At 33.5% G+C, this 25,802-nt stretch overlaps 1 protein-coding gene across 2 annotated transcripts in view; it reads left to right on the top strand.

The window, feature by feature from the left end:
• COG5 (component of oligomeric golgi complex 5) overlaps positions 1 to 25,802 on the top strand; it is a 298,194-nt gene that overhangs the window by 183,135 nt on the left and 89,257 nt on the right. For both annotated transcript variants that reach the window (XM_072791548.1, XM_072791549.1), the window contains one exon: positions 24,345 to 24,426. In XM_072791548.1, coding sequence (XP_072647649.1) covers positions 24,345 to 24,426 — 82 coding nt within the window. The remainder of the gene's footprint in view (positions 1 to 24,344; positions 24,427 to 25,802) is intronic.

Below are 25,802 nucleotides of genomic sequence, written 5' to 3'. Positions count from 1 at the left end.
CATATTTATACATAAATTTTAATGTAAATTTCCAGTTCAGTTATTTGTTCTTTTATGGCACTGTTTATGAAAAGAAACTTAAGTCCCTCTTAGAAATCATTGTACTCATGTATATTTTAAAAAGATCAGTCTTTTGTGAAAAGTCCAAAATAACTTTTGATCCTAAATACTTGGGATTTCCAGAAGAGAAAAGTAAAAAACAAAATGACATAAAACTCCTCAAAATACCTGTCACATATTGCAGAAATAGCACATAAACTTCACTGTATTTGCTGTTATTTCTTTATCCTTTTCCTTTACTTATGAACAGATATTTTGCTAATTACATAACTGCCATGTAAGAACATTATTATTCTAGTGAAAATAATTACTGGTGGCACCAGAACCTTTGTAGAAAGTGCAGGATTTTTAGGATGATTGGAGTCCCCAAATAATGATCCTTAAAGTCCTCAGAGAAGTTTAAACTTTTGAGTAGAGGATGATGTGTATTTGGTGCTCTGGGTCATTGAAGAGTGATATCTGAACCAACATCTCTAAATCTATGTGTAATCTCTTTTTGAGGAAAAGGTTCTGAACAGAAAGTTTTTCTTATACTACTAGTTTTTGCAATTTCAAGGTTTTTAAGAAGGAAATATCTTGGTATTGAAAATTCTTACTAATTTAATGAAACCAGTGAATAGGGCAGCCATGGTGGCCTGGTGGTTTAGCACCGACTTCAGCCCAGGGCGTGATCCTGGAGACCCAGGATCGAGTCTCGCGTTGGGCTCCCTGTGTGGAGCTTGCTTCTCTCTCTGCCTGCGTCTCTGCCTCTCTTTCTCTGTGTCTTTCATGAATAAATAAATAAAATCTTTAAAATAAATAAATAAACCAGTGAATATATATATTTAAAATAATATAAAATTATAAATAAGTCAAGATGAAAAATATTAGAATTATGCCATATGTTTTCTATAGTATTTGTTTAGAAATTAATGCTTTTTTCCTCACAGTATTTCTAGTAAGTATCTTTTGAAATTGGAACCTACTTAGAACAGTTTTTATTTGTAAGTAGTAGTCTGTATTTTAAAATTTACTGAGAGCTAAATTAATAGTTTCCCATTTATTTATTTATTTATTTATTTTCCCCTTTGATTTATAATAGGGAATAGTTCATACTATATTCAACCCATTTATATCATCTTATACTGATGTATTCTTTATAACATGAGTATAAAATAAAACTGGACCAATTATATTAGGTATAACAGTCTTAGGAAAAAACTTAAATGTGGAGCCCATTTGAAAGCTTTCCTTTGTAAGATAACTAATTCTGCTTCTGCTTAATTTAATAAATGTCCTGGCTAACTTGTAGAATTAGCTTCTTATCTTCAGGTCTTAATATAATTTGAAAAGACAAAAAAAAATTTGAAAAAGACATATTAATACCTATCAATCACTCAATTTTGGTATCTTTTAAAACCAGTTAAGAGTTCTAATGTCACTGTATAATTTTTAATACTGTATATAATGCTTTGATAAAGTGAGTGTAGCAAATTGTTGACAAATTATCAGGATCCACACTGTGGAAAACAGGTTGTAGATTCTCATCTGTAGAATTAAGCCAGTCTCTCTGTATTTAGAAGTAGATATGATACTTTCATTTTCTAAGCCAGCAATTTTTATCATCGAACAAAGTCTTATAATCATGTGTGTAGGATGTATTAGGCTAAATTTGGAATGTGTTCAGCATTTTGAGCAGCCATAGTACTAATGAGAATTTTAACTGTGAAAAAAGAATGTGTTTTCTTTTCCTCTTTTAGACATATTAAGTGATTTGGTAATAGGATTAAAGATTCACAATTTTTAGGACATTGAACAGTGAAATCCTTTTAATATTATGAGAAAAGTGTTTATTTTTCTATGTCATCTTAATTTGATTAAAAAATCAAGTAGCAGTAAGGCAGTTAAGTTTCTAAGACAGTTATCATCAATAAATACTCTCATTTATAAAGGTAAGGATGTTTTTGCTTTTACTAGTGTGGGGATTGGATCTTCTGAAGAGTCCTTTTACTATAGTAGAAATAAATTCCGGGTAAATTGGAAAAATATGATATTTAATGCACTCTTGGGCCTGCAAAAGGTAAGAGAATCTCTGAGGGGCAAAGATACAGATACAGATACACTTATGGATGTAAAATATCTGTATATATTTAAAGAATAGAAAATGGAGTAAAAAATGAGGAAAAAAAGACTTTAAAAATGACCAGGTAGTTCTTTAAAAAAGGACCAAATAGAACATTTAGAAATTAAAAATTGAAATAAAAAATTTAGGTAGATTAAACAGATATTCCTAAAGTCAAAAAATGAATTAGAGGCTGACAGAATTAATGAAATTATCTAGAAAGCATAAATGAAAGATATGAAAAATATGAAAGGTTAAAAATTATAGAGAATTAAATGAGGTTTTAGTATAAGGCTATAATTAGAAAAAGAAAGCCAGCAAATTAAGAAAGAAAAACCGTATGATTATCTCAATACGTGTAGGAAAAGCATTTGACAGAATCCACACCATCCTCTCTGATAAAACTCTTAGCAAACTAGGAATAGAAAGGAGCTTTCTCAACCTGATAAAAGGCATTTAGGAATAAGGAACAGGTAAAATCATACTTAATCATGGGGGCTGAATGCTTCTCTCCTAAAATCAGGGAGTAGACAAGGATTTCTTTCTGTTCTACTACTTCTATTTAACATTCTCCTAACTAGTGGAGTGGAACAAGAAGAAATGAAAGATTTCCAGTTTGGAAAGGACAAAATAAAGTTGTCTCTATTTAGATATCATCTATATCATAGATGATATCATTGTCTATGTAGAAAATTTGATGGCATCTTTAAAGAAAAAGCTACTAGAACCAAAAAGTGACTTACTGCAAGATTACAGAATACAGGTCAATACAAAAAAATTAATTGTATTTCTATATAAGCAATGTACAATTGAGAATTAAAATTTAATAATTCCATATATGTAGCATCAAATAATGTAAAATACTTAACAAATCTTTTGAAAGATGAATATATCTGTATACTGAAAACTATACAATATTGCTAAACTTAAGACCTAAGTAAATAGAGTTACTTTATTTATGGATTGGTAGATTCAGATATCCATTCTGCCCATGTAGATCTATAATCCCAACAGATGTTCTGGAGAAATTGATAGGCTACATCTAAAATTCAAATAGAAATACAGAAGACCTAAGATACCCAACACAGCTTTAAAAAAGAAAATCAGAATTGGAAGGCTTAGCATTATCTGATTTCCAGACTTACAAAACTACCTTACTCAAGAAAGTGTGGTGTAGTTGTCAAGTTAGAGACAGATCATTGATGCAGAATAGAAAGACCAAAAATACACTCGCACATATATGGAAAACTGATTTTCAAAAAATGTTGCAAAAGCATTTAAGTGGTGACACTGTAATCTTTTTAACAAATTTTGCTGGAACATTTGGATACCCAAGTGTAAGACTTAAAATTCTAAAACTGATTGGAAGAACAAAATAAAACTTTGTGACCTGGAGGAGACAAAGTTTTCTTCTATGCAACACTAAAACCTTGATCTATAAAAGAAAAAAAATTGGTATTTGGACTTTCTGCTCTGTAAATTACTTCATTAAGAGACTACAAGACAAGGCATAGACTGAGAAAATATTTGCAAATCCTATATTTAATAAAGAACTTCTGTCTAAAGAACTCTCAGAACTCACAAAACATTCAGTTTCTATTTTTGTTCTACTTTTAAAATAGGACAAAGGACTCAAAGGAACACTTAGAGATAGTGTCAAATAAGCACATAACTATAATTTAAAAGACCTGACCGTACCAAGTGTTGGCACTGGTGAAGTTATAGAGTGACTGGAATTCTCACATACTGTTGATGAGAAATCTGGAATTGTACAGCCACTTTGGAAACAGTTTGGCAGTTTCTTAAAGTTTTTTTTTTTTAATTTTTATTTATTTATGATAGTCACACAGAGAGAGAGAGAGACAGAGACAGAGACAGAGACATAGGCAGAGGGAGAAGCAGGCTCCATGCACCGGGAGCCCGACGTGGGATTCGATCCCGGGTCTCCAGGATCACGCCCTGGGCCAAAGGCAGGCACTAAACCGCTGCGCTACCCAGGGATCCCAGTTTGACAGTTTCTTAAAAAATTAAGCATACATCTACTATGTAACTCAGCAATATACCCTCATGTATTAATTCCAGAAAAATGAGAGTATATTCATAAAAAGACTTGCATACAAATGTCCATTAGCAGCTTTTTATTTAGTAGCCAGTAACCTTAATCAACTTGTGTCCATAAACATGTGAATGGATAAGTAAGCCATAGTAAAGCCATATAATGGAATGTAATCAGCGACAAAAACATGAACTACTAATACATGTAAAAACATAATTAATCTCAAAATTATTATGTTGAATGGAAGATTCCAAAGAGAAAGGATTGTATTGTACAGTTCTGTGTATAGGTAGTCATTGCTTTACATGGGACTGTGTTTACTGAAATGTATGCATATTCGACCTCTGTCCTTGCTTTGCATAGTTCTTTTTTTTTTTTTAATTTTTATTTATTTATGATAGTCAGAGAGAGAGGCAGAGACACAGAGGGAGAAGCAGGCTCCATGCACCGGGAGCCCGATGTGGGATTCGATCCCGGGTCTCCAGGATCGCGCCCTGGGCCAAAGGCAGGCGCCAAACCTCTGTGCCACCCAGGGATCCTGATAGTTCTGATTATACATGAGTTTCTGTTAACATGGTACCATGCAAAACAAGGACTACTTTGGAATATAAAATTGTGGAAAATACAACTAATCTATCATGATAGAAACAGATCACTGGTTATATAGGGAAGAGATGGGGTGGAGGAGGTTAGGGAGCCACAAGAGAGAGTAATTAAAAGAGCACAAAAGATACAAATAGACTGTTTAACTGAGAAGATGTGCAAATGAATAATAATCACATACATAAAACCTCAACATTAGTCATTAGGGAAATGCAAATCAAAACTACAGGGAGGTTCCACCACACAACCAGTGGAATCAAAATGACTATCAGTAAAGTAACTGGTGTTGGTAAAGATGTGGAGACCCTAGAACACTCATATATTGCTGGTGGAAACATAAAATAATACTGCCACTCTGGAAAGCATTTTGACAGTTTCTTAGTATACATTCTCCATATGACCCAACAGTTCCATTACCAGGAGAAATGGAAGCTTGTGTCCACAAAGTGGATCTCTACACAGCTGTTTATAGCAGCATTGTTCATAATAGCCAAATACTGAAAATAGTCTGAATGTCCATCAGCTGTTCAATGTATAAACAAAACACTATATATTTGTACAATACTGTGCCACATTAAGAGGGAACAAAATACACATCAAACTACATGAACAAACCTTAAAAACATTGTTAATTCAAAGGGGCTAAACTCAAGTACATATTGTATGATTTTGTTTATATGAAATTTCTGTAAAAGCAAAACTATAGATAGAAGGCAGATAAATGAGTCATAAGGTTTGATGAATGGATGGATAAAGAGGGAACTTCTGTGGTGATAAGATTCTTCTAAAAGTGGATTGTGCTGATGGACTATAATTATGAATTCACTAAGTGTCATATATTTGATTATAATATGTATTTTGTGTTATATGAACAATATGTATTTGTGTTGTACCAACTCAAAATACAATGACGGAATAGTATCAGTATGATTTAAAGAAATTGCTGGTGATGGGCTTGGAACTAAGAAAATAGAAGGTGAGCATAGAATATCTTGTTCTAGAAAATAAATGCTCCAGAACTGATCATCAAAACAAGTAAGGACAGTAATGGACTTTAACCTATGAGTAAAATAAAAATTCAGAGGTCTGTATGTCAAGCTAGACAAACAGATGAATGGACTGACAGATGGACTGTGAGCTAATAATGAAAATAGAACAATGAAATTAAAAAGATAACTATTTTGCAACTGTTATGATAAAATTGCATTCATGTAGTAATCATCAGTGGATGCCAAATCTGGAAGAAGGAGAAGTTTGATAAGGAACAGTATATTTACATGGTATTAAAGTGTCTCCCCAGTACTTAACTAATTCCGAAAGAAAGCTGGGAACTATGCCGTAGAAGAATCAGACAACACTTTATGTAATCACAATACCCCCCCAAAACCCTGCAAATATATATAATACCCCAAGGACATACTATTCATGTTTCATTCCAGACAAAAATATATAACCTGAGTCTAATTATGTGGAAACAAGATAAATCTAAACTTTTGGACAATCTGTAAAATATCTAGACCTCACTGCTTAAAAATAGCAATGATATAACAGATTAAAGAGTAGTTTCATAGTAAGTAAGACTTTATATAAAGGGATATTACACCTAACTGTAAAATACGTTATGCTGACTAGTACCTGTTCAGAAAAAAAATGCTATAAAAAACGTTGGATAATTCATAAAATAGGAATATGAAAAATATATATGAGATATTTGTGTAACAAGGGTAAAAATCCTAAGTTGTTAACTGTAGTAAGGGTAATTTTATTCCTAGAAGGTCACTTAATTACCCACTCTGTAGTGGTAACAGAGCTCTGATATGTACAACTTAACTCTCAGCTATTTGAATGAGGGAGGGAGGAAGCGAGCGAGAAAGAATAATAGTGATAAAGTAAATATGACTCAATGTTGGTTGACAAATGGTGGATTGGAGTGAGCAGACACAGTAGGATTTTGGGAGGATGGTTATTTCCATTTTCTGTAAATGTAAAATTTTTCTTTAAGTTCAAAATTTAAAGTTTAAAGGAAAAAAGATACCATGAAAAACTTTTCATGGCATCAATTTGCCAGCTAATTTTAAAAGGGAGGTGAAATGGACACTTTTCTAGAAAAATACAACTTGCCAAAATTGCTAAAGTAGAATTAGACACTATGCATAGTCCTTTAACTTTCAAAGAAATTGAATTGCTAGTTTAAAGTCTTTCTACCAAGAAACCAGTAGTCTCAGATGGTTTTTCAAGCAACTTCTACCAAAATTTCAAGGAACAGATCGTCCTTTTTTCTTTTTTTAAGATAAGAAAAACCTCCCGCACTCATTTTCTGAGACTAAAATGACCTTTATGCCAAACCAGTTAAGAATTACAAGAAAGGAAAATTACAATCCAGTCATGCTCAGGCACATACATGGAAAAATCTTAAAATATTAGTACACCAAACACAGCAATAAGTGAAAATGATATAACTGTCTCACAGAGTATTTGACAAAATTTGTGATGATTAAAAAATACTAGCAAACTAAGAGAAAGGAATTTTCTTAAATTGATAAAGGATATCTAATAAAACCTTTAACAGTCATTATTTTTAGTGATAAAATGTGAAAAGCATTGCCTTAACAGTCAGGGAAAAAGGCCAGATGCCCACTATCCCTGCTACTTTTCAATGTTGTCCCGTAGGGCCAACCTAACATAGTAAAAGAAGAAAAATAAATAATAGATTTCAAATATCCCAGAAGAATTCATTCCTATTGCTTTTCTGTACATTTGAACAAATCTTAGACCTGTCAGAATCACCAGAAAGCTACATGTCTATCTCTGAAAAACTGAACTAGTTTATGCCTATAATTTAAAATCGGTATCTTCATTTTGGTTCCGACTTTCATGCTGTTCTTTCCCTCTCTCTTTTTTTTTTTCCCCCCCTCTTTCTCTCTTCCTCTCTGTACCGGTTATTTCTCTATAAACTTTTTCATACTGTGTATCAAATGTTGGCTTTTGAATGTCCTGGATATGAACACAACTGTAAATATAACAATTTTTTTACTGATAAGGATCATCTGTAATATCTCTTGTCAACCATATTTAACAGAGTGTCAGAGTGGATAGGAGGAAATTCTCTCCAAATATTTTTCTCCTCATCTGAGTGAAGAAACTTATTATATTTATATTCTCTCTCATATAATCATTGCTTGTTATATGTTAAAATGTCCAAGATATTTAACTTCTGTATGATACACTAATCATTTTTTGCCAAACATTAGACTTTTTTTCTATATTCAACAATTAGAACTTTGAAAAATATTTACATTGTTTCACGCTTTCATGCAGATGGATTAGTTTTAGTTCATGCAGTTGTAGAGAAGCTATAGTGAGTAAACATGTGTGAGTGAAAGTAAAAGGGCAAACACTTTTGAAGTGTTCAAACACCCTTAAAGTCACTCTAATTCTTTTCTGTTTAGTTTTTGCTCTTTATTTCCTGGGGAATGCTTAAATAACATTTCTATTTCATGTTTGACTTCTGAAAGGAAATACTAAAAAAAAAAAAAAAAAAAAAGGAAATACTATCTGGTACTGAAATGAGCATATTTACAAAATATAATTGAATGCTTTGCTGGGTTATAGGATAAAAAGTTAACCAAAGCGACATATTCCTCCCCTTTATTTTTTTTTAATTTTTATTTATTGATGATAGTCACACACACACACACAGAGAGAGAGAGAGAGAGAGACGCAGAGACACAGGCAGAGGAAGAAGCAGGCTCCATGCACTGGGAGCTCGATGTGGGATTCGATCCCAGGTCTCCAGGTTCGTGCCCCGGGCCAAAGGCAGGTGCTAAACCGCTGCGCCACCCAGGGATCCCTATTCCTCCCCTTTAAACAACTTACTTCCCCATTGGTTTCCTTTCCAATCTTACTTGTTCCATTCATGGAACCCTTCACTGGGATGTACTGGTTATGATAGTCTCTGGAAATACTAACAGAAAATACCTTTTAATAATTTATAGTGGTAAAATATTACCAAATCTGAAGAAGGAAAGCTTATTGTAGGAAGACCTAAAGGAAGACTTCCGTAATAGTTTTGTTCTTAGTGTGCAAAAGTGATACTTAGACTCCATAGAAGAACCTGAACTTTCTGACAGAGTCATAGGCTTCTCTAACCAGCAACCAGTTATGGTTCCTCAAAATTCTCTGCAGCATCAATTAGCCTATACTAGGGATTAAAACTACTTAAGTACAAGTGAAAGACATTAATAGTTCTCTGAAATAACTTATGCAGGAGTACTTTAGTTAGGCATAATGTAATGTATACTTCTATAATCTGTTATAAAAAGAAATCTTGTACTAGGCTGCTTGCTCAAATAGGAAATCTAATGCTGAGATGAAATGTAGTTATTTTCTTTTTAGTAATCCAATTAGTTAAGATCTGACATACGATAATTCTATTTTAAATTTTTTGAGGAACTTCCATAGTGTTTTTCATAGCCGCTGGCCCATTTTACATTCCCGTCATTAGTGCACAAGGACGTGTTCCTCCACATCCTTACCAACAGTTATATTTTCTTTGTTTTGATAGTGGCCATCCTAACAGGTATGATGTCATATCTCATTATGGTTTTGGTTTGCATTTCCTGATGATTAGTGATATTGATCTTTTGTATGCTTGTTGACCGTTTGTATTATCTTCTTTGGAGAAATGTCTATTCATGTTCTTTACACATTGTTTTAGTAGAATTATTTGTTTTTCATTGTTGTCATTGTATTGTAGAAGTGTTCTATTGACTTTTTAAAATCTTGTCTATTTATTATTTGTAGTTAGCTCTTCACCTAACATGGTGCTTCAGCTCTTGACCCTGAGATCACAGGTAGCATGCTCAACCAACTGAGCCAGCCAGTTGCCCCATAGGAGTTCTTTCTTTATCTATTCTGGGCTTTAAGATACATGGCTACCAAGTATATTCTCTCATTCTATATGTTGCCTTTTCTTTCTTTTGATTATTTCCTTTGCCACACAGAAGTTTTGAAGTTCTATGTAGTTCCATTTGCTTAGTTTTGCTTCCAATGCCTGAAGTTTTGATGTTATATCCATGAAATTACTGCCAAATCCAGTATCATGAAGCTTTTCCCCTGTGTTTTCTAAGTTTTATAATTTGGGGTCTTATATTTAGGGTTTTGATTCATTTTGGATTTTAAATATGGTGTAAGGCAAAGGTCCAGTTTCTTTATTTTGCATGTGGATATCCAGTTTTTTTCAAACAGCTGAACAGACTGTCCTTTCCCCATTTTGTAGCTCTTGCACCCTTGTCAGAGATCATACAACCATGTATGTGAGGATTTATTTCTGGGCTCTCTATTCCATTTGTGTATGTATCTACCTTTATACTAGTACATGTTGTTTTTGTATTAGCTTTGTAATATGTTTTGAACTCAAAGTCTGAGACCTCCAGCTCTGTTTTTCTTTTCTCAAGGTTGTTTTGGCTATTTGGGGTCCTTTGAGATTCCATGTGAAATTAAATTTTCTTTTCTCTTTCTGCTAAATATTCCTTTGGGATTTTTATAGTGATTACATTGAATCTTTAGGTTGCTGTGGATAGTATGGACATTTTAACAGTATTAAGTCTTCCAGGAACACCAGATAATTTTTTGTTTATTTGCATCATCTTTTATTTCTTCCAGCAGTGATTGGTGGTTTTAAGTATATAAATCTTTTACCTCCTTGGTTAAGTTTATTCTGAGCATTTTATTCTTTTTGGTGCTTTTTGAAGTGGGATTACTGTCTGATTACTGTGGGATTACTGATTTCCTCTTCGGATTTTTTTTTTATAAAGCGTGTGCACCTTTTTTTCTTTAAAGATTTTATTTATTTATTCATGAGAGATACAGGCAGAGGAAGAAGCAGGCTCCCTGCGGGGAGCCCCATGTGGGACTCAATCCCAGGACCCTGGGGTCACGATCTGAGCCAAAGGCAAGTGCTCCACCACTGAGCTACCCAAGCATCCCATGATTTCCTCTTCAGATTGTTTATTGTTAGTGTGTAGAAATGCAACTGATACTTATGTGTTGGTTTTGTATTCTGCAAATGAATTAATCTATTCTAACAGTTTTTTTAAATGCACTCTTTAGGGTGTTGTACATACATGGCCATGTACATTTCAGTTTTCTCTTTCCCTCTCAAGGGAGAAGCTGCAAGTCAGAATTTTCCTCCCAGTTCTGAGCTAGCTTGAGAGAGGAGCTGACATGATTGAAATGAAATGGCTTTTCTTACCCTTTCAATGCTTCTCTTCTTGACTTTGAGCTTGTGTGGGGTACTGTGACTCTTCACTGGTTTCTGGAGTTCTGGTAAAGGGGTTTGGACCACAACTGTTATGTCCAACCTTAACTGTTGTTAAGTCTGTTTTTGTGAATAAGAAGAGATGGGTCTTACTATTACACCATCCAGTGACCCTGAATCTCTTGGTTTTTTAGAATAACATATTGACCTGAGTTTTTCTGTTCTTGCTTTTCTCCTTTTTGAAGAAAGAAACAGTAGGCAACTATTTGCCTTACTGTTTGGTTGATACAAAGATGGGAAAAATGGAAAATACAAGCTAGATTACTTCAAAAGTAATTTCACATAGTACATTAGCTATCATGCTAATTCCGTTGACTAGAGAGGATTTAGCCATGCATGTTAATTTGATATTTTAAGGCAAGCATTATATTATTTCAGCTTAATTTATGTCTCTCCTTAATTTAACAACAGAAACTAAAGATCTTTAAAGATCTGCATTTCAACATGAATCAGTGTTTAAGCATATGTCAAGATGCATGCTTTTGTGTATATGTACATATCTGTATGTGAGAAAAAGTGAATAATGAATATGAATGTTTGGATATTCTTAGTCATATTGGTACTAATTTAAGTGATTGTAAAAGAATTCAGGCATTTCTTTATTCTGGGGGATGGGAGAATAAATAAATAACACCACAACTAAAGCCCATAGTAAAATATATTTTTTTCTAACTATATAATTTACCTAAGACATAATATACATCAAACTTAAGACTATAATAAAACTTTTAAAGATATGTGATTTTAAAAGATCTAATGAAATTATTTTTGGTAGAGTCTGGCTTATTTTATATATGAAAAGTTTCAGTTGTTACTATATTTATTTTAGATTATATTTCCATAAAAATGAATTTTCACATTGGGAAGAATCTTTTAACTATAGGAAGCTATATATCTTTTATGGAATCTCATCATTTCCTCAAAGTAAAGAAGAAGCGAAATGGAAAAGTTTAGTAGCTCTTTAAGTAGTTTTATCTACACAGCATATATTTATAAGCAAATGATTACTTTTTGTTAAAATTGTAGTAAAATATTTCAGAATATTAGGAAAATGGAGTATGTCTAAGTCCTTTATTAAATTGTCATTGAATGCCTACCATATTCCATATTCCAGACACTGTGATAGAGATTGGAGATATCAAAATGAACGGAATAGAAACAGGCACTAATTGGGGAAATAAGCATTAAGCAAACAATTGTGTATATATGATGGTTTATAATTATGGTAGCTTACAAAAATTTTCAGGGTTCTATGAAAATGGGTGATGTAACCTCATTAAATGAATTTTAAAAACTTAGATGTTAATAATAAGTTGGCTTGGTGAAAGGGAGAAGTATGCAAAAAGGATAGAACACATCCTTTTCAGAGACTGATAAAAGTCCAGTGCAGCTGGAAGGGGAAGAGCATTCGTAATGTGGCCAGAGTGCCTAGAAGAGGCCATGTACTATTTTACGTATTTTGAACTTTTACATAAACACAAGTGACATGATTCATATTTATAGGTTTTAATGTTAATTACACTGTGGGGGTATAGATTGGAGGGCGCCAACTCTAGAGAAAGGCGGCCTGTTGCAGGAATTCAGAAAGAGATAATAATGAAGGTTGCATTAGTTTCCTAGGGCTGCTGTAACAAAGTTCCACAAACTGAGTGTCGTAACAACAACAAAAAATTATTTTCTCATACCTGGAGGCTGGAAGTCTAAAGTCAGGGTGTTTGGCATTTGGTTCAGTCTGAGTCCCACTGGGGAAGGATCTCTTTTTGTTCCAGTCCCCTCTTTTTGGCTTGTTAATGGCTGTCCTCTTCCTGTGTCTTCATATCATCTTCCTTTCGTATGTGTTTGTGTTCAGTAAGAATACCGGTGGTATTCGATTAGGGTCCATCCTCATGATCCCATTTTAACTTAATCCTTTAAAGACTGTACCTCCCAGTATGGTCACATTCTCAGGTATAGGAAGCTTAGGACTTCAACATAGAGTTTTGTGGGGAACTGACCTGGCTTATTACAATGATTAACATTGATGACAGTGAAAATGGACAGAAATGGACTGATTTGAGGATTACTTAGAAGATAAAACTGATACCGCTTAGTAATGGATTAGAAATAGTGAGATGGGGGAAAAGGTATCAAGATGACACCAAGGGTTCTAGTTTGACAAAAGTTCTGGGAGATAGTAGCAATTTCATTTGGGAGCATAAACTGAGAAACATATTTAAGAGGAAAGATGATGAGGGGCACCTGAGTGGCTCAGTTGGTTAAGTGTCCAACTCTTGATCTCAGCTCAGATCTTGATCTCAAGGTCATGAATTCAAGTCCCACATTGGGCTCCATGCTTGATGTGGAGCCTACATGAAAAATAAAAAGAAAGGAAAGATGATGAGCTCTGTATTAAGGTATTTGTTTATGTGACTTCTACGTGAAGATGACAGTTAAGCATTTTAATATGTGGAACTAAAGCTCAGAAGAGAGGCCTAGACCAGAGACATGAACTCATAGATGGCAACCAAAGCCATGACAATGGATGAAATCGGCTATATAGAGAAAAGAAATGTACCTAAATAGAGTCCAAAGAAAATGCAACTTATAAAATTCATATAAAACCATCTTTTCCAAAGTGGTGTATGCAGTTTGGCTTGGAAAAAGATAGTTATAACTTCTACCTATACATTTAAAAAGTCTTATCCTTTAAATTATTTTATATATTTCATATTATATGTATCTTAACATACTAGTACTTGTATAATTTTAAACAAATAAGTAAATATATTTTAGAGTGGCTATCAACAAATATTTTCCATTGGGTGAGTTTATGAAACACTGCAGCAGAGGAAGCAACAAGGAGTGTCCCAGGAGGAGAATGAAACCAAAGAGAATATGGCAAGGGAAGCTGAGGCACTGGGTTTAAGGCGTGTATGGCTTGTACTAAATCTAGTTTGAAATTTGAAATACTAGTAAATCATGCATTCTCAATGAGGGCAATACTGGCTCTAAGAGGGAGAAATAGTTCTCTTGTTTTGTTTTGTTTTGTTTTGTTTTGTAAGGAGTAAAGAGACATAAAAAATCTTAGATATTATATATATATGGTTTGTGGCCTCTAAAGCTCAACCCTGCCCTACAAAATCTTATTTCTTACTAATTTAATTTCTGTTATTAGCAAGAAACTACATTAAATTTAAATTAAGTACATCATAATTCTATAAACATAATATATGTGTTATATATTTGTATGCAATTAATTTAGCTTTTTCTCTTTTAAGGGCAATAATGAAAAAAAATTGAGCAACACAAAAAACTATGTAGAAAGGACTTTAAAACCTTGTAAACCCATGTAAAAGTACTGTAGTTTAACCGAAGTACCGAGTTCCTCTTCTCAAAGGAAGAGTGTGGGATTTGAGTTTGAAGAACTTTACTTTTTTGCCATATTTATTTCAGCATTGTATATTTTACATCAAAAATTTATGCTGTTTATAAATAAATTATATAGGGGTGCCTGTGTGGCTCAGTTGGTTAAGCATCTGCCTTTGGCTCAAGTCAGATCCCAAGATCCTGGAATGGAGCTGCATGTTGGGCTCCCTGCTCAGTGGGGAGCCTCCTCCTCCCTCTCCCTCTACTGCTCCCCTGCTTATGCTCTCTCTCTCTCTCTCTCTCTGTCAAATAAATAAAATCTTAAAAAAAAAATCTTTTAAAGAAAGATTATCCAATTACCTCCCCCCCAAATTAAAATGAATGGAAAAAAGTCATATTTAATCGTATCACCCAGAGATAATCTGTTAATACGTTATATATAGTTTTTCTGTTTAACTGTATACATTTTATATCAAGTCCTACCTTCAAAAGGTATCTGAAATCTACTTTTCACTACCTCCCACTACCACTTTAATCGAATCCCCCATTTTTAAAAACAAAAAGTAGAATGTACCAAAAGTATTATTCTTTTTCTTTGAATAATGTACATATAAAAGCCAGTATTTTGACTTCAGCTAAAATTGTTTTGTATAGACTTTCTCATTTTGCTCTGTAGTGTTCATCTTGAAGTCTCTATTGAATTTGTGTCTGCATTATAATTGACACAACAAAATGTTTCTCCCAGAAGGCTATTTTCCAGTGAAAGAATTTTTCATTGCCTTCTCTTTGCTTCACCAGGATTCCTCTCCTTTGAATCCAGAAGATAATTAAGAGCTACTTTAAAATTCATATATATTTGGTTTCTTTGATCAAGTCTGCAGGCTTTCTTATTTACAACATGATCTCTCCAAAGAGATCTCTGGCACAGAATTTTGCTCAGTCTTTTACTTTCTCTTCTTTTTTGATCTTAACTCCCTCTGCTTCCCTCTGACCTTCTCTTACTAATAATAATAAGCACAGTAATTTATCAACTCTTTATCTAAACTGATCCTTAGAGAAGGAGATCCTCTCATTTCCTCTCAGAGATAGATCTTATCCTCCCACCCACCCCCCCACGGCAGACTTATCCCTCTACTTTTGTTTTATATTCTACATCTTAACCCTCTTCTAGAACGTTCTCTGCTTTCTCCAATACCATCCTTCCCTGGCTACTTCCTCTCAAGGGTCTACTGTTTAAAACCAAAATTAAAATAAAATCCTTGGTCCTCTATCTCCACCTAAGTATTTTTTCCTTTCATGCCCCAGTTTTAGTTAGCTACTTGTGTATCTACTTTCTTATTTCTGTTTTGCTCCAAGCCACTGAAATCAAGCTTCTACTGCTTTGAAACAGTTCTTGTTAAATTCATTCTGATGACCCAACTGCTAAATCATTCTTCTCACTTCTATAACCATCTCTTATTTCACTCTTTTGAGGCAATAACTGCTGCTTCAGCTTAATGTTTTTCTCCTTCATAGGTATTACTTCTCTTCAGAATCCTTCATTGACTCTTCTTCCTCTACCTACCTTTTAAAATAATTTATTTGTAAAATTTCAGGCCTACACAAAGTAGAGAGCCGAGTACAGGAGAGTGATCAATAGTGTTATCATCCAGCTTCAGCAGTTACTAACTTATGACCAATTTTTTTTTTTTTTTTGTAACTGTCTACACCTACTCCTTTCTCTCTACTCTGAATTATTTCCTCTTCCAACCTTTAAATAATGTTTTTCTTCTGGGTCCCATCCTCAACATTTTTTCCTTCTCATGCTACATGCAATCAGAAAAGCTCACACATGCTAACTAACAATTGCTACAACCCCCAAATGCTAATAACACCTAAATCTATTTTTTCAGCTTCCATCTTGTTCTTAAGCAAGAGATTCATATTTACCAGCTTAGATCATCTTCACTTGGATGCTTCATAGATTCTAGAAGCATAAGTCTAAATGAGTTAATCTTTCTCTACCTACCTGCTGCCCTGTCTAAAATTCCATTTTGGTTGATCAGTCTCCCAACTTCTTAGTCCTATACAGATATATTTAGTCCTAGCCCTTCATAAATATTTTTAATTGCTCATCAAGTCCTATCTGTTTTCCTGCTGATATAGTAAGCCTACATTTTTTTTTCCAGCAAATTTATAACTGATCTTACCTGCAGGCTCACCACCACCCCACATATTGTTCATCTTCTGCATTATTACCAGAGTGATTTACCTAAAATACAAGTTTAATCATGGTATTCTCCCATTAAAATCCTTAAATATTTCACTGGTATCTACATGATGAATTAAGATACTTCTGGATTTGGTTCTTGTCTTTTTCTGAATGCTCACTGTACATTCAGAGAGGAGAAGATGCTTTTCACTGGGCAGCTGGCTAGCTCAGTTGGTAGAACATGTGACTCCTGATCTCAAGATTGTGAGTTTGAGCCCCAGGTTGGGTGTAGATAGAGGTTACTTAAAAATAAAAAAAATATATTTAAAAAAACAGAAAGAAAATACTTTTTACATCTTTAGGCTCTATTCATCCCTCTGTCTGGAATTTTCTCTCCTCATCTCTTCTTCCCATCTGTATGGTAAATTACAGTCTTCCTTGGAATCTAGCTCAAGATATCCTGACTCTTCTTAATAATAAATTCTATAAATTATTATTATCCCTATTGTTTACATAGCTTACAAGCTCAGAAAGATAAAGGACCTGCCCAAGGTTACAGAGCTAGTATATTGCAGACCTTGGGTATAAGTCAAGGCTATTTTATTTCAGAGCCCATACCCTTTCACCACACCTGAATGCAAGAATGTTTACTTGAAGGTTTGGGCCTTATTACTGTGTGCAATAAGGTACAATCAAGTACATTTTATCAAGAAAACCCATGGTAGTTGCCATGTTATAAAGATAAACTGGATAATATCTGCTTTAAAATCACTTTTATCCAGATGTTATTCTAAGTTTCTCTCTGTATATTTAATCAGGTCAAAATTAGTGACAAAAGCAGCCAAAGTGCTGTTCTAAAATAACATATTCATCTAACATAAATGTTTTAGAATTCCTGTATATTTTATTTTTATACTTCTAACTGAGAAACAAGCCAAGGGTTTTTTTAAGTTGCAAACATTTCCCAAAAATTATCTGATAACATGATTGCACTGAACTAAAATGAAAGTGAAAGTGCTGTGGTCTGAGTGTTTCTGTCCCCATAAAATTCGTACATTGAAATCCTAACCCCCAATGTGTGAGGCCTTTAGGAAGTGTGATTAGGTCATGAAGGTAGAGGCTTCACAATAAAGAGATCCCAGAGAGCTAGCTCCTCTCTTCTACCATATGAAGTTATAGTGTAAACAGCCCTCTGTAAGGAACAAGGTCCTTACTAGACAGTAAATCTGCCAGGACTTTGATCTTGGACTTCTGCCTCTCAAACTGTGAGAAAAATATTTGTGTTATTTTTAAGTCATCAAATTTATGGCATTTTGATTACAGCAGTCCAAAGTAAGACAGTATTGGATGTAGGTTATAAATAGATGAATATCAAATATCCTTCCAGTTGAAATCTTGTTGAATTATTAAAATCTAGTAGAATTTTGTTTCAACATACTTAGTAGCAATTATGTGACATACTAATTTGATTTGAAAGTGTAGGTAAAATTATTTTTTTATATATCTGTATATTTTCCTATTTTTTGCAGGTGGTTCTATTTGTAACATATTGTGGCTTTGACAATAAAATTTTTGATAATTATTTGATAAATAAAATTAATATATTTTTATATTTTGGAAGAATTATATAATATGTGTGTATGCACATCATATACCTATACAGAAGCATATATACATATATAAAAACTCTTTGTTGTACTGTCTTACCCCCAAATCTACATTTTCATTATTATCTTCCACATTTTTTCCATCTGAATCTACCTCATCTTTTTTTTATCTTTCTGAAGCACTTTGCATGTCCTTTCTTATTCCAACAACTGTGTATCCTTTTTAGTGTACCTCTTTGATAACTGACTCTAGTTCTTAGTATGACAATTATATATTATATATATATAGAAAGATTATATATATATATATATATATATATATATATATATATATAGAAAAAGAGAGAGAGAGAGAGGGGAAGATTTAAAGAATTGACTCAGATTTTGGAGGCTGATAAGTCCCAACATCTCAATCAGTAGGATGGAAACCCAGGAGAATTGACAGTGTAGTTCCACTCTGAAACCAAAGGCTTGAGACCCAGGAGAGCCAATAGTATATAGTTCTGGCCCAAGAGTCTCCAGGCTGAAGACCCAGGAAGAGCTGCTCTTTCAGTTTGAGTCATAAAGCAGGAGGAAAAAATAAACAAAAAACAAAAACCCTGATATTCCAGCTTGAAAAAGTCAAGCACAAAGAATTCTCTCTTAACCTTTTAAAAAAAAATATCTTTTAGGCCTTCAACTGATTGGGTAAGACCCACCCACATTAGAGAGGGCATTCTGCTTCTCTCGTTCTACCCATTCAGCTGTTAAACTCATCTATAACCCCCCTAACAAACACACCAAAAGTGTGAAGACTAAATACCGGGGGCACCCAGTAGGCAATTAAATTGACCCATAGAAATGGCCATCACAACAATAGTAGGTAGTACTATGTGGTAGTCACTGGGAGATACAGTGAGACATATTAGTTATTTTGTTTGATTTTATACTACAAAGAATATTAGCAGTGTTGACAAATATTCTGTACTTATTCTGACAGGTACCATTTTAAGCACTTTGTCGGAATTAACCCATTGAATCTTCCCGATGGATGGACGAATGGGTTTCCATTTCATAGACGAGGATACTGAAGAATAGAGATATTAACTTACCCACAGTCACAGTTAGTCAGTGATAGGGTCTGGCTCCAGAGTTTCTCTTCTTAACCACTACTCTTTCTTTTACTCACACAGGAAAATATCAATATGATGGGGAATATGGGATGCTAGAGAAGTATATAACAGAGTGTGTCAAACCTAGGGGAACCAAGAGAGGAGGCACCTAAACTGAACTGTGAAGAAGGTGCAGGTTTTTAAAAGCTGCTAAAACTAAGACTATGAAAGAACCTTCAAGAACCTGAAAGGATTTGAATATGGTTGAATCTTTGACCTCAGTGGTATGAAACAGGAAATATAGGCTGAGAAAATCAAGTCATAAAGTCTTTGTAAGTCAAGGAGGAATAACACTTTTATTTATTTTTTTTAAAGATTTTATTTATTCATAGAGACACAGAGAAAGAGAGAGAGGCAGAGACGCAGGCAGAGGGAGAAGCAGGCTCCGTGCAGGGAACCCAACGTGGGACTCTATCCCAGGTCTCCAGGATCACACCCCGGGCTGCAGGTGGCGCTAAACAGCCACCTGGGCTGCCCAGGAATAACACTTTTAATATATCAAACAGAACTGAGATCGAATCTCAGTTCTACTACTTTCTATTTAATTCTAAGTAGGTCATCTTATCTTTTTGAGCTCCTATTTTCTTTCTAGAAAGGGACTAAGAATGCCTTCTTTTGAGATTTTTCATTCACCCAATAAATATTTATTATGTGTCTGTTATGTCTGGGTCATGTTCTCATTGCTGAAATTGCAGTGGTAAAACAGACAAAAATGGTGCTTCTGCTGACCTGGAGTTTACATTTTAGGGGTTGTTTTAAGGTTTAAATGAGATAACATCCCATAATACCTATTACATAATGCACATTCAAAAAATGTCAATGTCTTGGCCAAAGTTTGTCTGGGTTCTCTGAGTTAAAAGTTAACTATGGATTTCAAGTTTTGAGTGACTCAGAGTCACTAAGAACAAAGAAGTAGCCAATTATTTGGGACTCAATATTTTCTTTCAATAGGATATGTCAAGGAATTAGAAATTTTCTTGTTTATTTTGGCAATTTCTCTAAAGCCCTAAAGAATTTCTGCCTTTTCTAGAAATCTGTTTCAGTAGTTCTATGGAGTTATAAAAGATGATTTACCTCAAAGGAATCTATGGTTAATTGTAGGAATAATGACACATCTGAAAGAAATACAAGAAAAAAAAACCTCTAGGGGAGATAAAAACAAATGCAAATAATCCACAGAACAAAAACAGAAAACCAAGGAAATGCAAAGAAGCGTAAAATGAAATGATAAAAGCAAGAACAACATATTAGGTAAACATATTTGGTTTGTAATTTCTTATTAAAAGACAAAAATTGCATTTAAAAATAAAATCATTATTTATGAATCACATCAAAAGCAAACAATATAGAGTAAAAATAAATGGAGTGACAAACATTTCTCAAATGAAACAGTGGCAGTATTAACTTCAGATAAAAGATGCTAGATAGAATAAAGAAGGTCACACAAATTATATGTCACCAATCTCTTCAACAAATGATGCTGTGAAAAACTGGGTATCCTTGTACAAAAGAGATAAAGGGACCCTTACGTTACACCATATACAAAAATTAATTGAAAATGATTTAAAGTCTTAAGTGTAAAACCTAAAGTTATAAAACTCCTGAAAGAAACCATAAGGAGAAGTCTTCAGGAAATTGGATTTGGTAGTGATTTCATGACACCCAAATCACAGGCAACAAAAGCAAAAATAGACCAAAGGGACCACATTAAACTTCAGAACTTCTGTGTGACAAAGGAAATAATCAACGAAATGAAAATGCAACATACAGAGTAATTGTAAGCCATAGGTCAGATAAGAATTGATGTCCAGAATATGTAAAGAATTCCCTCAACAACAGCAAAAATAAAACTGCGTTTTAAAAATGTCTAAAAAAGGACTTGAGTAGACATTTCTCCAAAGATAGGATAGAAATAGTCAACAGGCTTATGAAAAGATGCCCAGCATCGCTCATCATCAGGAAATGCAAATCGAAATAATAAGATATCACCTTGCATTCATCAGAGAACAGTGTATTGGTGAGGATAAGGAAACACTGGTACTTCAGTGTATTGTTGATGAGAATGTAAATGGCACAGCTGTTGAGGAAAATAGTATGAGAAGTTCCTTAGAAATTGAAAAATGGAATTACCATATGATCCAGCAATGTCACTCCTGGTGATATATATCCAAAAGAATTGAAAACAGGATGTGGAAGAGATATCTACTCACCTGTGTTTCATTGCACCATTATTCATAATAGCCAAGAGACAGACACAGTCTTAGTGTCCATTGATGGATGAATGGATAAAGAGAGTATCACACACCAAAGAATATTATTCAGCCTTAAAAAAAGGAAATCCTGTTGCATGCTACAATATGGGTGAAACTTGAGGGCATTGGGATAAATAAACCATTCAAAAAAAAAAAAATATCCCACTTACATGAGGTATACCAAAGTAGTTACACTCTTAGAAAATGAAAGTAGATAAATAGGTGGTTGGTAGGATGGGTGGTTGGAGAAAGAAAAGAGTTCAATAAGTATAGCATTTCAGTTTTGCAAGATGAAAAATTTCTACAGGTCTGTTGTACAATAAGCTACATAGAGTTAACACTATTGTATGCATAAAGAGAGTTAAGATAGTAAATTTTGTGTTTTTATTTTTTTTTAAGATTTTATTTTTAAAAATAATCTCTGTATGCAACATGGGGCTCAAACTTACAACCCCAAGGTCAGGAGTCGCATGCTCTACTCATTGAACCAGCCAGGCAGTCCTAAATTTTGTGGTTTTTTAATTAACACTTTGTGCATCATTTTCTATGAATTTTTTTTAAATATGAGGTTTGGGTATTAAGTATTTTATTAAAGGTTATTAATTGCCTTGAATTCACTTAGCTAAATTATTCTGTGGATTTCCTTATTGGAGACAAAAATAATACTTATATTGTGGACATAAATCCTATTTGTTTAGATAATTCAAATAATTGTTTCAATATCCTGTTGAAATCAATTTGCGTTCATGTCTGAGAATTTTGTGTTTGTATTCTTAAGACTGACCCAAGTATGTGTGCGTAGAATTAGTCATCAGATTTTCTTTATCTAGAGGAAAAAGCTTTCAGTTTTTCACCATTTGGCTGTACTTGCTGGGCTTTTTATATATGGCCTTTATTATGTTGAGATGATTTCTGTTCTTAGCTTTTTGAGTGATTTTATCATGAAAACATGTTGGATTTTGTCAGATGCTTACTAATACACATCAATTGAGAAGGTCACGTGTTTTGTCCTTCATTCTGTTAATATTTTTTTAAAGTTTTTTTTAATGTAAAAACATTTCCTTTAAGGTACATGATATCCAGTATACTTATTACATAGAATCTTGAGACTCTGAATCTATTTTCTGATCAATGTGTAAGAAGTGAACAATTATTTGATTTGCCTTTTTTTATGGTATACAATACTCAGTTGAATTCAAAGCAAAAAATTTATTAAAGAAACAAATAATGAAAATAGAAGTATGTATGTATGGGTATAAAAGTAAGATATCAGTACTTTTCATTACTTATTTTTTCATTTATAACCTTGAAAATTGGAATTTAAAAAAAAGAAAATTGGAATTTTATTTGTTGTAAGCACAAAACTAAACCAATTAGAGCTTTTTCATTTTTATGACATATTTAAATATTAGATACATTTTATTAATGTTATTAGGGCTAAGCATATGAATTGTCATTTTTGTCCTTCAAAAGTAGAATATTAGCGATTTGATATTGTATACCACACATATAAAAATATCTTAAAAATACTTGGTAAAATTTCTAGAAGTATGAATCGGTTTTAAGAGTATTAAAGTATTTTATCTTCTTTTAATAAATGATACTTGAACTAATATTTCTCTTTTTAGTAATTACTTTCTAAAACATTTATTCAAAGTTGAATGAAGTATTGTTCTGAGTAGTAGTAATTTCTGTGACTTTTAACTTTTTTTTTAACTGGGGCACCCAGGTGGCTCAATTAAGTGCCTAACTCTTGGTTTCAGCTCAGGTCATGATCTCATGGGTCGTGGGATCAAGCCCCAAGTCAGGCTCCTCACTCAGCAGGGAGTCTGCTTGACAGATTTTCCCCCTCTACTCTTCCCCTGCTCATTCTCTCACTCTCTGTCTCAATAAATAAATACATCTAAACATTTTTTTAGCTGTATTTATACTTTAGGCAGTTCTCTCTTGTAATTGATGGATTATACTCTGGTGCTCATTCCGGATCTAAGCTTGCTTTGTTCATCATTTTGTTATGGTCACACAATTATCTTCTGCATATGTAAGGAAGATGGTAATAATTATATAATAATAACTAAATTCACTGAGGGCTTATTATATATTAGGGACTGTCCGGACACTTTTGTAAAATTTTTAATCCTCAAAATAATATTGCAGTGAAATGTAGGTACTGTTATCATCACCATTTTATAGATGGAAGGAGGCTCAGAATGATTAAACAACTTGCCCAAGTTCACACAGCAGAGAAGCATGATAACCGATTACTTGAACATGAGAACATGAGACATAATTTGATTCATCTATGTATTTCTTTTTTTAAAATGTAAATTCAGTTAGCCCACATATATAGTACATTGTTACTTTCAGATGTAGTGTTCAGTAATTCATTAGTTGCATATAACACCCAGTGCTCATTGCATCACCCTATTGCCCCATCCCTCCACCCACCTCCCCTCTAGCAACTGTCATTTTGTTTACTATAGTTAGGAGTTTGAAGTCATCTATATATTTCTATTCAGTGACTTAATAATACCATTGTTTGATAATTAGATATCTTAGAAAAGTTCACTTAAATGCATTTTTAATAAATTTTTAATATATTTTCTTATCCATTACAATTTTTAATAATTAATGAATACATCCTCATTTTGGGTCATAGGATGGACAACCTGAAATTTTGTACACTTTTTGGAATTCAGTTACTCAAGCACTTTCTTCTCAATTTCGCATGGCTACAGATTGTAAGTATGCTATTTATTTTGCAATTTCATTCAAGGTTTTCCAAATGCCTTAAAATGTAATGTCAAATTTTGCTTTATTGATTTATAAAATACAGCTTTTTAAAACTCATTGGCTGTCATTTTTTATGTTAGCCATATATTCAGTTTTATAAACAATAAGTTAATTTTTATGTTTTTTATAATTGGCTTGTGGAATAAAATTCTCTAGAAGAATGAGTGAATTCTCCATAATTCAAACATAGAGAAACTCTGAAGTTTTCCTATGTAAAGGATGTAAAGCAATTGATACTGAAGAATTAGTTGATGCTTAATAGAATTACTTTCTAACTAAAAGGTATTAAAATACAAGACTTCATAGTTTACTTATTAAAAATGATGATTTGATGAACAGATTAAATGCCTTCATCATGAATTAAAAGTTGCTTATTCAAACATGATCCCCAAAATTTGTTAATTTTTTTTTTTTTTTGTCATGAAATAATGGTACTGCCTGCCTAATCAGTGAATGTAAAAGAGTTTTAGGAGTTTGTGTATAAATTCTTATTTACTAATGTTACCAAAAGTACCTAGTAGATGTAAACACTGTTTAGTCACTGGCAATCCAGAGTTGAATAAACCATACTACCTGCCTCCCTACTATATTTTTTTCTTTTTAAGAGAGAAAGGGAGGGAGCGGCGGCAGAGAGAGGAGAGAGAGAATCTTAAGGAGGCTCTACACCTAGTGTGGAGCCCCATGCAGAGCTCGATCTTACAGGCATAAGCCTGGAGTAGGGCTTGATCTTATAACACATAGGTGAAGACCTGAACTAAAATCAAGAGTCAGACACTTCAGTGACTGAGCCATCCAGGTGCCCCTGCCTCCCTACTGCTATTTCTAAGGAAGTATGCAGCCAGGCAGTGACCATAGAGGATGTCTTCATTGGTGTGGCCAAATAGAGCCTAAGCAGAGGGTGGATTTAGGACTGATTCACTCCATTTACTTCTACAGATTGCACTACTCTGAGAATGTTGTGCATCTCCCTGCATAGGTATCTATTTTGGTCAGCTTTTTGAGATACAACTTATATACAGTAAAATTCACCAATTATAAGCAGAAAATTCCATGAGTTTTAACAGTCATTTTTATCCTTTTACCTACCACCACAATGAAGATAGAAAACATTTCTGTCACTCCCCACATTTCCCACAGGTGCTTTTGTAATCACCTCCTCCCAGCTCTTGGTTCCTGGCAGGTAATGATCTGCTGTCAGTGTAAGCTTTCCCTAGCTTTTTGTAAAACTGGTGTCACACAGGCTGTGTTCTTTCTTTTTTTTTTTTTTTTTTTTTTTTTTTTTATTTATGATAGTCACAGAGAGAGAGAGAGGCAGAGACACAGG

This window comes from Canis lupus, chromosome 21 (genome assembly GCF_048164855.1).
Source record: "Canis lupus baileyi chromosome 21, mCanLup2.hap1, whole genome shotgun sequence".
Lineage (NCBI taxonomy): Eukaryota > Metazoa > Chordata > Mammalia > Carnivora > Canidae > Canis > Canis lupus.
The sequence above is the reverse complement of the archived record's forward strand: the minus strand, read 5'-3'. Positions and strand labels throughout refer to the sequence as shown.